Source organism: Arachis stenosperma, chromosome 3 (genome assembly GCF_014773155.1).
Source record: "Arachis stenosperma cultivar V10309 chromosome 3, arast.V10309.gnm1.PFL2, whole genome shotgun sequence".
Lineage (NCBI taxonomy): Eukaryota > Viridiplantae > Streptophyta > Magnoliopsida > Fabales > Fabaceae > Arachis > Arachis stenosperma.
In genome coordinates this window covers 171,895,689-171,909,873 of record NC_080379.1, presented here as the reverse complement: position 1 = coordinate 171,909,873, position 14,185 = coordinate 171,895,689, and the positions used below count along the sequence as shown (strand labels likewise).

General features: G+C 32.3%; 3 protein-coding genes across 5 annotated transcripts; all 3 read left to right on the top strand.

The window, feature by feature from the left end:
• The first annotated feature begins 712 nt into the window (after positions 1-712).
• Positions 713-2,789, top strand: LOC130965251 (CBL-interacting serine/threonine-protein kinase 12-like). Its single transcript, XM_057889989.1, has one exon. It carries the CDS (start codon positions 1,008-1,010, stop codon positions 2,520-2,522), a length of 1,515 nt encoding a protein of 504 aa, XP_057745972.1. The 5' UTR covers positions 713-1,007; the 3' UTR covers positions 2,523-2,789.
• Positions 2,790-5,718: 2,929 nt separating this feature from the next.
• On the top strand, positions 5,719-10,082 carry LOC130965252 (cinnamyl alcohol dehydrogenase 1-like). 3 transcript variants are annotated; one of them, XM_057889990.1, is made up of 3 exons: positions 5,719-7,937; positions 8,315-8,477; positions 9,737-10,082. In XM_057889990.1, the coding sequence occupies exons 1-3, from the start codon at positions 7,811-7,813 to the stop codon at positions 9,792-9,794; spliced, it is 348 nt and encodes a 115-aa protein (XP_057745973.1). In that variant the 5' UTR covers positions 5,719-7,810; the 3' UTR covers positions 9,795-10,082. The 3 variants fall into 3 exon arrangements, 2 of the variants coding, with proteins under 2 accessions (XP_057745973.1, XP_057745974.1); XR_009081194.1 differs by having other exon boundaries at positions 5,727-7,937; positions 8,315-9,346; XM_057889991.1 differs by having other exon boundaries at positions 5,732-6,352.
• Positions 10,083-12,874: 2,792 nt separating this feature from the next.
• Positions 12,875-13,912, top strand: LOC130970636 (protein DOG1-like 4). Its single transcript, XM_057896773.1, has one exon. The coding sequence runs from the start codon at positions 12,972-12,974 to the stop codon at positions 13,725-13,727; it is 756 nt and encodes a 251-aa protein (XP_057752756.1). The 5' UTR covers positions 12,875-12,971; the 3' UTR covers positions 13,728-13,912.
• Positions 13,913-14,185: the final 273 nt, after the last annotated feature.

The following is a 14,185-nucleotide window of genomic DNA, read 5'->3' as shown; positions in this document are numbered from 1 at the left end:
CCATAAATCACTCGGATGGTAGCATGCTAGCAATGAAATTAAATAGTTTATAGTAGCTTCAATATTGAAGATAAGATAGTCCAATAACGTGGTCACGTGGACGAAGAGGGAAGGGAAAATATAAAATGCGTGTATTATCAATTTGAACCCGCGTTTTTGGAAACTAAATTAAAATATATGTATCTCATCAAAGTGTTCAAAACACGGGATACGAATGCGTAATAACTCACTTACAAATTGCGAAAAAAAAAAAAACAATATTCATCGCCCTATTAACGTATTGTTTATAAAGAGTCAATATTGTATTTCATATGAAATATTTATAAGAATACATTTTAAAATAATAATTTTAATCTATATGATTAAAATATCGAATGCTAATGCGTATAGTTCTTTTATATTAATAATATGCACAAACAAAAATTATTGAGGAAAACTTAAAAACATCCTAAGTAACCTTTTGATTAACTTGTATTGAATAATTTGGATGCTGATGGTCTTCTAGGTAGAGTTGTGAATATAGTACTTCCGTATGAAATGAATATTGGAGAAATAATTTATTTTAATAAATAAACATAAAATAGCGCCAAGAGAATATAATAATATGATAAAAAAAAATTAAGTGGAGACAATTTGTTTATTTATTTGATGATTGGCGAATCTAATAATGGCAGGACATTTAGGTGTGATAATATAAGCAAGGGCTGGTAATCTAACAGAATCTGGAATAATTGGTGATGCCATCTGTGCTCACAAAATAAAGAAGCTTGACCCGTCCCGTACTTATTAGTTATTAACGTTGTCATTTGAAAAATAAGTAAATATAAAACAGAAGAAGAAGAAAAGAGATAGAAGCAGCAGCACACGGAAATGACATCACTCAAAAAGCTGCACACAGCTTCAATGGAGCTGGAGTTGAAGTGGTAGTTTCTAGTTCCTACAAACACAGAAGACAGAACTAGTATTTATATATTCAATTTGTTTCTCTTGGCTCGGGAGAAGAAGTGATGGCTGAGGCAGTGGTGGTTCCCAACAAGAACAAGGAGAGCAGCCTCCTCCTGGGCCGCTTCGAGATAGGAAAGCTCCTGGGCCACGGAACCTTCGCGAAGGTGTACCACGCGCGCAACATCAAGACCGGTGAGGGCGTCGCCATCAAGGTCATCGACAAGGAGAAGATCCTCAAGAGCGGCCTCGTCTCCCACATCAAGCGCGAGATCTCCATCCTCCGCCGCGTCCGCCACCCTAACATCGTCCAGCTCTTCGAAGTCATGGCCACCAAATCCAAGATCTACTTCGTCATGGAGTACGTCCGCGGCGGCGAGCTCTTCAACAAGGTCGCCAAAGGCCGCCTCAAGGAAGACCTCGCTCGAAAGTACTTCCAGCAACTCATCTCCGCCGTCTCCTTCTGCCACAACAGAGGCGTCTTCCACCGCGACCTCAAACCGGAGAATCTCTTGCTGGACGAGAACGGCGACCTTAAGGTCTCCGATTTCGGCCTGAGCGCCGTTTCTGATCAGATTAGGCAGGATGGCTTGTTCCACACCTTTTGCGGAACCCCTGCTTACGTGGCACCTGAAGTTCTTGCGAGGAAGGGTTACGACGCAGCGAAGGTTGATATCTGGTCTTGTGGCGTCGTTTTGTTCGTTCTGATGGCTGGCTATTTACCTTTCCATGATCGCAACGTTATGGCTATGTATAAGAAGATCTACAAGGGCGAGTTTCGCTGTCCTAGGTGGTTTTCCCCCGAATTGTCCAGGCTTGTTGCTAAGCTTCTTGATACTAATCCTGACAGGAGGATTTCCATTCCGGACATCATGGAGAATCGCTGGTTCAAGAAAGGCTTTAAGCAGATTAAGTTCCATATTGAGGATGACAATAAGGTTGTGCAGCACGTTGCTGGTGGTGGTAATGATGCTGATTCTTCTTCTGATTTGTCAGAAACAGATGAGTTTGAGGCTGAGGAAAGTGCCAGGAGGAGGAGGAGGAACAGCGCTTTGTTGCCGCGGCCGGCGAGTTTGAATGCGTTTGATATCATATCGTTTTCTCCTGGTTTTGATCTCTCTGGCTTGTTTGAGGAGAAGGGTGACGAGGCCAGGTTTGTTTCCGGTGCGCCGGTTTCCAAGATCATATCGAAATTGGAGGAAATTGCTCAGTTGGTGAGCTTCACGGTGAGGAAGAAGGACTGCAGGGTAAGTTTGGAAGGTTCCAGAGAAGGCGTGAAGGGACCACTTACCATTGCTGCTGAGATTTTTGAGTTGACGCCTTCTTTGGTTGTGGTGGAGGTGAAGAAGAAAGGAGGGGATAGAGAGGAGTATGAGAGGTTCTGCAACACGGAATTGAAGCCAGGGTTGCAGAATTTGACGGTTGAGGACGAATCTCAACCTCAGTCTCACTCAGAAACTGCAACTGCATCTTCTTCACCATTACCTTCACCCACTGATGAACTCTCTCAACTGCGTACACTTTCTGACTCTGCAATCCACTTACCTTCTGAACTTGAATCTTTGAACCTAGATACATGAAGAGAGCAAGCGTTACCTTTTTGTTCTTTTTTTTTTTTTTGTGTATGGTAAATTTTCAGGATTTATATCCTGCTTTTTTTAGGTTTTCTCCTGCATTTCTCTGTAAGAAGGCTAATCTACGATATAGTGAAAGGATGAGCACACGTTTACACATTACTTGGCTTAATTGGCAGATTCATGTGTAACTTTGTAACATCTATTAGTTTTTCATTCTTTATTAGTTTATTGTAGCTAATGTGAAAAGAATAAGAAACCAATTTCCCGTAATTAATCTGTGTAGTATTCGGCAATGGCTTTGGTTTTTAGTCTTTCAGATTTCGGTTTGATTTGGAAATTGGAACCATTCATAGGACATTTTAGAATTCACCGATTGTTGCCTTTTATATACAGTACCAAATCGGATTTAGAACTCAGATATCTTCTACAAAGGCATATGAAAGCTACGACTATTCAGGGCAACAAATAGATAAGTAAAAAGGTAAGTTGAGGACAATGTGACACTATCCAATTTGGTAGGTAAATGCAGTGTCATTTAGGAATAGAAATAGTAGAATGGCAGTTAAGTGTAAAACAAGTAGTCATCAGGATCCCAAAAAAAAAAAATGGTAGGAATTCTGTTGGGAATTGGGATCATCCCAATGGATAACATTCACTTCACCCAAAGCATGCTTAATTTTCGTTGGAGCTCGCTCCTTCCATATCACCGCAATAAAATAATTCTAAGGGCATAGCTTTCAGTAGTGAATGCTTCCAATTGCATCTGGCCCTACATTGTAACAAGTGGTGCATGTTGTTGTACTAAAATTGTTGCTTTTACAAAACAGACACCATTAGTAAGTTGAAGCCTGAGCCACTTGCCTATGGGGGACCATAATGATGATGATAATAATAATTATCATAATATCATAGGTGTCAAGTATGCAAACCAAAATTCTAAGGTCTTTCTTTTTTTAGGATTTTCAAATTTTTTCAATTGCATATTGTTATGTAGCTAGTTTCTTAGTTTCGGTAGTCTTGTTAAAAAAACGAATATCTAAGTGTAAGATTGAACAGGTGCCAGCACTAATATATGATTTCTTGAACAATTGACACACTCTTTTATGCTGATGTAATAGAAGACTTTGATCTGTAGGGGTTGAACTATCAAAAATTGTTGTCCACTTGTTTTGTTGAAATAATACAGATTGTAATGTTTGTTGCTTTCTGTGTGGTCCAGATCAACATCAACAGCATTTGTTTCCAATAATTCAATACTAGCTAGTACCCATGGTGGCTTATGGAACCAAGTACAAGCATCTATTTTACTAAGTTTTCTTTGTTCATATCTTCACTTCGTTATTATTTGTATGTGTTCCAAATTGGATTTATTTTATAGGAAAGTTTAGAGCTAGCACTTTTATTAAATTTGGCCAGTATTTAACTAGTAAAAGAAAAGTGAATAATTTCTAAAAGAAAAGTGAATAAAATCTTACACTATTAAAAATACTAATAATAACTAATTGATAGCTATAAATCACAAAATTTACTGACTCTCTATTATTTCTCTTTATTTACCTTTGAAATGGGGAACTAATTAATAAAATCATTTTCCCCCTCTATTATCGGTTCCTTAAATCATACATGGCATCATTAATAAATATTTAAATTTTAATATCTTTCCATGTAAATTAATTTTAATTATGTAAATAATCCATGATTTAGATAGGATATTCATGAAAGGAAAATGTATAATTTCGTATAGAGTAGGTTGTAAATTTTTCCTTACAATAATAATAAATAATAGATACCGTATTGCTAATTTGACAATAAGTGACTCAAAAACTAGCTAGTAACGACAAAACTCCAAACTGCTTTCACCTAAATTATGGAAAAATAAAAGGGAGGATTATTTGGATTGATTGTCAAATTAAAAAATAATTGCTCTGCCGATGCATTTTGTTCTTTAAATCATTTATTTATAGATTCGAGGCATTTTTCCTTTATTTGGCCCGCAATCACTTTGTTTGGAGATAATATGACAATATAATATTTTACAGTAATATGTTTATACATATATAATTTCATATAAATGTCACAGAGCTGGTATACAACTATACATACATGTGACAAAATTTAACAGTATTGGTGGCTTAAAGGCATAGTCTTTGTATTTCACATGTCGATGCTTAATCCTCTCAAATAGTGTTTTGGGCTTTTGGCAAATTAGAAGTTTAGAATCACTTTTGATTTTTCCACATAAAAGAGTCATGCGAATAAGCCGCTTAACAATATTCACAGTTTTGCTGAGAAAAACCAAACACCATTTTCTTTAATAAAAAAACAAAGATATGCTAAATAATCCGGTAAGACCTTTTTGCCCTTGTATAAAGTATGAAAAGTACAAACGCATGGATTGTTGAAAGTGGGAGAGTACCAGATAGCACTTCCTGTTCCTTTGTCCGTATTAAAAATGGAAGTACAACAAATCCATGCATGGCAAAATTTTTGTAGTGTCATGCTTCCTGACACTCCAGCATCATATTATATAGATAGGTATCGTAAGAGCTACAGCTTGGTGTTTTTCTTATATGATGTTCTTTTCTTTACTGCATAATATACTCAATTTTGTCATTATGCGAGTTTAAATCTGATGCATATACCTACCTATTTATATCCTTTAATTTCATGTAATTTAATAGGAGTAAATCAGCTTAACTATACCGTCGCATATTTCATTATTAGTATAGATTTCAAACGGGAACTTATGAACACTGTTGTTTAGCCTAGATTATCACTTTGTTTAATTAATTAAAAGTTATTTTCTGGAGACGTCATAATCTAGATTCCTCGATCTATTTTGAGAGCTGGGCAATTTTGGTCCGCAGAAATTTTCAAAGGAGTGTTAAGGTCACCAAATTAAATTGTACTACAATATTTTTGAGCTATTGCAACATGCAGTGCAAACAACACTTAAAAAATGTTATCTAAAATGATCAAAAACAACTTTTAAAATTTATTGCAAAAAATAAAGCTATTATAACTCTCCGCTAACTAACGTGTCATAAGAGTTGTCTTTGATCAATTAAAAAACATGTAAAAAGCATTACTTTAATAAATTAATCGACCCGTGCGGTCTTCATCTATTACCCTTCCTAAAGGATGCTTTTAAACTTTTTAATAGACATCTCATTATAATCGTTGCCTAAAAGAGTTCAATATTTTTCATTTAAAATTTTACTCTTTCCTTTAAATATTTTAAGCAGCACAACATGCATTCATAACCCCAACCCTAACACAATCTCTCCAATTTCATATCACTGATGCGTGCATTCTGCGTTTCTCTCTACTCCGACGTGTTCTTCTGCTAGTTTTCTTCTGCTAGTTCTGCGTGTTGTTCTACTCGCGTTTTTCTGCTCGCGTCAAGGTTTGTTCTACCTCCGCTATGTTCTTTTGCTCGCACCTTGTTCTTCGTTCTCTCGCGCTGAGTTTTGCTCTACTCCTCCATGTTCTAAATTGGGAGAAGTAGCTACTGATGCAAAGATAGTGAAAAATGTGACCGTTTTTCTTTTCCTTAATGTTTCGGAAGTTTATATAACTCAATTAGATTACAGAAAGGTCATCTGCAGATAAATGTAAGTATGTTCCTTTTGTCTTTAAACATGTGATTTAATTTAAAGTTTAAGATATTGGAAGAATAAATTCTCAATTGCTACTATTTTACCGCAGAGTTGTTAAGCAAGAAATATGAGGAGAAGTACAAATATTGTAGCAGAAATAACATCCAAATTAATTGTTGAAGAAACTAAATTTCATGTTATACAGGTGTTCTTGCGTGAATAATCGATTCCAAGGTATAGCTTGTTTTTTTTATGTTCGGACTCGCTCTTCTTACGTCGGTCTTCTTCAAGAACGGAAAGTTAGTAAAAGTAGAAGATAAATATCAAATTACTCAGAATGAATAGTATACTTGTGACTTAATTAGTGAGTCACTTGTATTTATAAAGTTGTGTTTAGGACGGTTATAAGCTTTAGCTAATGGACCTTGTTTAGAGAGATTTCTGTGTCCATCTGAATTGTAGTTATTTGATTTTATAGGATAAGTCACGTAGTTATTTGAATTTACAGGATAAGTCCATTAAGAGAACAAAATACGTACTCTCCACGTACTCTTGATATAACACGTTGTTAAATATATATTAAGGAAAATTAGGAAAAATTTTGTATTTAGAGGGAAAATTAATTACCCTTCCATTGCGGAATTTAGACACAAGCATCACAAATTCTTTCACTTTTAGATATGAGTCGCCAATTCACCATGTAATTTGGACAATATTTAATAAAATTTAGCATTGCAAAAAAAAATTTATACAAATTTTTTTTATAAAGTAAATTATTGTTTACCTCTATCAATCCTCTAATACTATAGAAAGGAGTGCCATGAACAATTTCAGTAGAGAGCTTATCTGGCCCATGTTCTTTTACGAATTTCTCCCTAGCTTTTGCATTGTTAGTATTATGAATATTGGTTAAAAAATCCACTGTTAACCTTTCTCTATTTTTTGTCCCTATTACCAATCTACTGTCCCTAATATTACACCAGTACAATTTGCCGCGGACCATGAGTGACTATGAGTCCAACCAGGCAGTTAGTTCCGCATGCCATTAATTAGGGGTTTTTCCCTCTCTTCATTACATAAGCGGTAAACTCCCGCTGCACCTCTTCAATACAGTGTTTAAGGGTAAACTCAGAAACAAAACCCTCTGGCTTAACATCCCCTAAAAAACAACATAAGGAACAAAGAACTATTTTATTTGAAAAGATTATTGCCATGCAAGCAATAAACACGTATACTTGGAAACTAATTTTTCAAGAAACCACTAGAATCTTGATTATCGCTGGAATCTTTATGTTTCTAATAATGCAGGATGACGCCACTATTTTGATTATCCAAAAAAATACAAGCAAAAATCTAATAAAGAAAAAAAAAAAAGAAAATAAGTCTATTAGGATAAGTCACGTAATTATTTGATTTTATAGGATAAGTCTGTTAGGAAACCAAAACACATACTTTTCATGTACTCCTGATATAATACGTGTGTATTTAGTTTTAACTAGATTCTGATTTATAATTTTAACTAAGCCGAATTATAGCTAACAGACGGATCAACTGGTAATTAAAAATTTGCATTATTATTTGGCAAATAGTAAATTAAGCCTTGCTTCATGAATGGTTTATTTTAATTATAATTAATTTGGTCTTTCTGTTACTACTCGCCTTGTTGTGCTCTCTTCGTGTTCCTCTCTACTCATGGTTCGTCGTGCTAGTTTGCACTGTGTTGGTTATTTCTCTCTGCATTTTGCCAGAAAATTGCATAGTACAAGATCTGATTTTGTTCTGCATTTGATCTGCAACCAAACTTGTTTCGTTTCATTAGGTGCGCACTTCAAATCTTCCCTTTCCTACTCTAATTGCTCTATTTTGCATGTGTGATTTTTTCAAGAAAAACAAAATTGTGTGTTTCTATTTGCTGTTTTTCTGAGCTATTTGCCGTCTTTCTGACCAACTTATAATCCAATTCCTTTTGTCTTAACTGTCCACCATATGGTACAATCATGGCTCATACAAACTCCATTTCTATGCTTACAATTATATTATCAACGCTCTCTATGGTTAATTACTGCTAATTCATGGGAAATTGGATTTGAATTTGACATACATGTTATCAACTCTCTCTATGTTTCTTTTAATTTCTTATTAAAAAAACTTAAAAATCACTGTGTTGCCATTATATTGGGTGTGGGGTGTGTGTAGGGAGGAAATCAATCACAGGAAGCTTCATTGGGAGCATGAAGGAGACAGAGGAGATGCTGCAATTTTGGAAGGAGAAGGGACTGAGTTCGATGATTGAGATTGTGAACATGGATTATATCAACACAGCAGTGGAAAGACCGGAGAAGAACGATGTGAAATACAGGTTTGTTGTGGATGTTAAAGGAAGCAAGCTTGATCAGTGACATTATTACTATTATACCAACTAAACAAGTTTGATGAAGAAGATTATATATGGGGTGGTAGCATAAACCCAATTAAGTAGTTTCTTTGTGTTTTGTTAATTCATGATTGCTCTGTTTCCTCTGTTCAAAGCTATTATTATTTTGTAATTGGAGTCTTCTTGATGAATGAATATTGAAAATGATTTTCATTTTCCATCCGTTTAAAGTAGAAAAGAAAAGATTATTGATTAGGGTAGTGGCTCACCAACTTGCATTGAGAGGCGTGGCAGAGTGTAAGTCGTTGAGTGACACCACCCACCTAATATTTGGGGTGATCCTATTTGTGACACATTTTGCACTAAATGGCATTTTCCGAGTTCTAGTTCTTGGATGGATTTGTGTCTTCATTTCGGTCACTATTTTTGCAGCACCTCTAAGCATTGTGGTCAATGATTAATTATCATTTAATTTCATTAATTTCTTAATATCATACTTGTTATTAGCTTTGTGATTAGTTATTATTGTACGTGGTGCAGGCACATGTTATAAGAACAGAGAGTGTTCAATTTATGTCATTTAATTTGTCATTTTCCGTCACATTAAGTGCGGTTATGTGGTTTGCATATAGTTTATTTCTCAGTGATATATGTATTGCCGTAAGTACACCAACTTTATCAGTTTGAATATAAAGTTAAAGAATTTGAAAGCGACTTTACTTATTAATTGAGTAATTAATTGTCAACTATCAAACGTGTTGGGTTTTGCACTTGGGGTACTTCAGATGCTGCTATATGCCATATACAGAAATGCTGCTATATACCATATAAAAAGCTTACTATTTGGGACACAGGTAATTGGTTTTCTAGTTATTTGATGAAAGTTTTTGGTGCAAATGTTAAAAAAAAAGTAGTTAATTAAGAATCTTCATTGTTCTTAATATTAAGTGTTTTCTTTTATTGTTATTTTGGCCACTGATGTATCTTAGTGCTCCACTCTATGTATGAAAGTTATTGTTCTTTACTATTATATGGGTTACAATGAGTTTGAACTTATTTGAGAAAAAAATGGAAGGAACCACTTTAAATTTTTTTACTAATCTTGTACTTCCAATGAAAAATGTTTTTTACTCAGCGGTGATGCCTATTCTATATTGGTTTGAATAACAGTGATTACAATACATGAGCACATGTACTAGGTTGATTATTTAGCTAGCATCTCAATAAACTATCTTTTTCTGTAGGTTTCCTTACAAAAACAAGAATCATGGACATAAGCAACTGGTGGAAAGACGAGGTTGAACGGCAAAACAATGTAGAAAGATATGATGTGTTGAAAGAGAAGAAGAATCAAAAAGTAAAGTTGATGATGATCCTGAAGCCTTCAAGTGTTAACAAAACATCTGTGCTATGATCTCTCATCAATTGAAAAGAAAGTTTGGGTCATAAGGTAGAACTTATTCAAGATCAGTTTGATAAAGATCCTTGGGAGAATGGTTCTAAGGATGAGAATGGTTCCAAAATGCTTGTCGTATTTAGCTTTTTTTTTTTGAATACAAGTATTTTGTTAAGGATCTTTTATTTAATTAATTTGCCATATTTTGTTATATGAATTAAAGAGTTATATAATAATATATTTTAACTTCTTAATATATATTCAAAATAATTGTCAAAAAGCTTTTGATATGGACCCATTTAAGATAAGCTCGTCTAATCTAATCTCTCTGATTTGGATGATATTGCCAAATTTTAAAGCCGTTTGTCAGAGTCTCGTTCTAAAAAATTAAGGTCAAACTCATCCGATGTAACTTTTTGAACTTTTGAATATTGTATCTCACTTTTTTCGTGATTCATTAAAGTAGAAGAACTATCTAAAGGTGTTGATATTGTAAAAGTTATATGTTCTCCTTAAATATTAACCTTCCTCTTAAAAAATGCATCAATTCTTTGATTTTTCATTATTATTTTATATAAAAATTGGAATATATATCCTATAGAATATGTAAATAAGAAGTTAGAAGGGCAAATATTAAAATTTATTATATTTATTGAATTTTTTATCAATTTATACAAATACAATAATATTAATACTTAATGAATATTCTATTATTTTGTATTATATAAAAAATTAAATTAAATAAATAGTAAAATATAAAATAATATTAAATTAAATAAATAAAAAATATGTAATTTTTTATATTTGAACTTAAAGGTAGAGAGAGTGTTGTTTATTGAATTTATTGGGTACTTTAAATCATAGTAAAGTATGTAAGCCAATTGAACTATTTTTTTATCTTTTGAAAAAGTATTACTAATATTTTTATAAAAATTTGGGGGGGCCATGGCCACCCCGTATCTGAACTAAGCTCCACCACTGCAGACAAGAATTTTGTTATTTTGTTGAAAATTATTAATAAATATGTATTTAAAATATTAATTGAACCTTTTAATATCTATTTTAATTAAAATTTTATTATTAGTTATTTTGTCTATTTTATAAATTTTAATTAGAATTTTATTATTAGAACTTCTATTTTTGCCAAAAAAGGCAATCCTTCTATTACTTACATATTTTGAATATTAGATAACACTTATATGGTTGCATATTCAAAAGAAAAGGCAACACTTGTATAGGTTACATATCCAAAAGAAAAGGCAATGTTTTTAGAAGGTTACATATTCAAAATTAATAGGCAACACTTTAAAGAATTGCAAATTCAAACTTATAAACAACACATAAAAGGGTTACATTTTATTGTAAAAAGACAACACGTTTTAGTAGTATCCAAAATATTTATGCCAATCACTTAACGAGTATTATATGTTAAAGAAATGACATTACAGAAAACAAGACAACTAATCACTACATTAATTTTTTAAATAATTTAACATAATGTTTATTATGTGCTGAACAATCTCTGTCACATTTTTGTATTTTTCAATGAACATGTCTAAACACAAGACAGCCAACTTAACATGTGTAAAATCAATTCTGCACCACGTTTCTTCGGCACCTGCTGAAATAAAAATTCTTTCACACCATAGTATAGTATTGTCCTAATTATTTTACTTTAAAAAAATATAAAATAATGATTACTCGTTATTTTTAAGTTAAATTTTGATTTTGATAATAATTTTATAAATTTTTGAAATAATAATTATTTTGTATATTTTTTCTTAAATTTAAACATATAAAAACTTTTTTATTTTTATAAATTTTGTTATGCTAGATATGGATTCATACATTAGTTAATCTTAAAAAATTGAGTTATTAAATATTAATAATGTATTATAATGAGTGATGAAGAGTTAATATTCTCTTTATATAAAGCTTTTTTTGAAATTAAAAAAAAAACACTTGATTATTATAACTTCTGATACTCTAAAATTGAATTCTTTGTATTGACTTTATAAAAATATTCCAAAACAACTACTTTCATATTTTCTATTCATAAAAATATATCAATATAGCTGCTAAAAGTTTAATAATAAGAATGAAACAAATAATTAAATATATGAATAATTTAAATAAAAAAAATAATTGTGAATGTTAAAATAATGAAATAACATATAATACGGAGAATTTAAATATTATAAACGAATATTATATGTCAAAAAATGATATTATAAAAGACAAATTTAACTAATTTTTTTTATAATATAAATTTTTAATTTTATTTGATTTCAAAACAAATAGTTACGTACTCAAATTTCAAATCAAGTAATCTGTATAATCAATACTTTTGAAATATAAAAATTTTTTAATTCTGTTTGATTCCAAAACAAATAGTTATATACTCAAATTTTAAATCAAGTACTTTGTATAATCAATACTCTTGAAAAATAAAAGATATTAAATGTATTCAAATTTTAAATTCTTTACCTAATCAATATTTTACAAAATTGAAAAAATTAATATAAAAAATTAATAACATTTGACATAACTTTTTTAGTTTGTTCTTAAAATAATAATTCAATAAAAAATAAAAAATTTATTTTAGTTTATGGATGTATTTTTTAAAATTATTTATAATTGATAATAAAATAAACCCACAATATATCCAAAATTAAAAATACAAGTACATCTTATTTTATTAAATACAAAATATTAACTTACTTAAAAAAATAAAAAATAAAATATACCTATGTAATAAAATTTAAGAAATGGAAAATAAAATATTTAAGGTGTCTTTTGAAAGGAGTCAAAGGTCATCGTCCTAAAAGAAATTTATGGGTAATGGTGACCTCTGAAACTCAAACAATGGATATATTTATTGAAACGCATTATTAGGCAATTGCTACATGTAAGTCATGCACTTTACTTACTACCATCACTCTCACCATCGTGTCTCTTCCCCTTTTTAACATGTGTTCATCTCACCCTCACCTCTCACCTCTTTCTTTTTCTTCTTTAAAAGCACATGTATCCACACCACATATACTCCCTCTGTTCCTTGATACTATTACTAGTGTATCAGCATGAATAATCCCACCGTCGTTGAGAGGTTTTCTGAGTTCTATGATAATTGGATTTGTAAACTCCAAGAGATCCTCAAGCAGCTTCTTCATGTTTTTAACCAACACCACCTTTTGGCCGAACATGATCTTCAATCTCTGGTCTCCAAAGTCACAACACACTTAAAAGAGTACTACACCGTCAAATGGAGTCTAGCACGCGAGGACATTGTTATCTTTTTCTCGCCGCCTTGGCTAACTCCTCTTGAAAAGGCATACCTTTGGATCACGGGATGGAAGCCTTCCACCGCCTTCAAAGTGCTGGAGTCTCTCAAGAAGAGTAACTTATTTGAGATGACAGAGGAACAGGAGAGGAAGATTGAGGGACTTAGGATGAGGATGAGGATGGAGGAGGAGAAGGTTGAGAGGGAGATGGAGAGGCAACAGGTTGGCATGGCGGATAGCAAGATCGTGAAGCTGGCTAAACGGTCGGGAAGAGCCACGTGGAAGAAGAATAATAATGGAGAAGATTATGATAAACTGGTGCAGTTGGCGATGAAGGATGTGTTTGGGGGATTGGAGAGAATAATGAAGGCTTCTGATTGTGCGAGGTTGAAGACGTTAAAAGGGATTTTGGATGTTCTTCAACCAATGCAGTGTGTCCACTTCTTGACTGCTAATATCACTATACAACTTCGTCTCAAGCAATGGGGTAACAACTGCCAACTGATTCATGATTCTCATGCTGGATCCATGCAGGAATCCAATCATAAAATCTAATTATACAGTAGCTAGTAACTATAAGTTGCGGTTGGCTCACTAGTTTGTTTGTTGATATTATCTAAGTTATTTTCGTTATTAATGTGCGTGGACATGAAACCATAATATTTTGGTTGGTTTAGTTAGTTAGTAAGTTAGTTATTTTATTTTGAGGTACTAATTAAATATATTTTAGTTGATTTAAAGTTTTACACTTCTATCTTTATTTTCAATACACAAGAAATAGAATAAAAAGGTATATCACCTTGTTTCTTTTTGAGATATGTTTATTTTTGTTTTCTTTTTAAGAAGAGGACTTTGGCAGTTTTCTTTTTTGTGTTTTGAACATTTTGGTTTTAACCCAATTGTAAAAGTATTAGATTGGACTTTCATATTTAAGTTAGAAAGCTTATGAAATTGTACTCAGAAAAATATTAGATTGGATTTTTCACATCCAGTTGTAAAAACTTATGAAACTT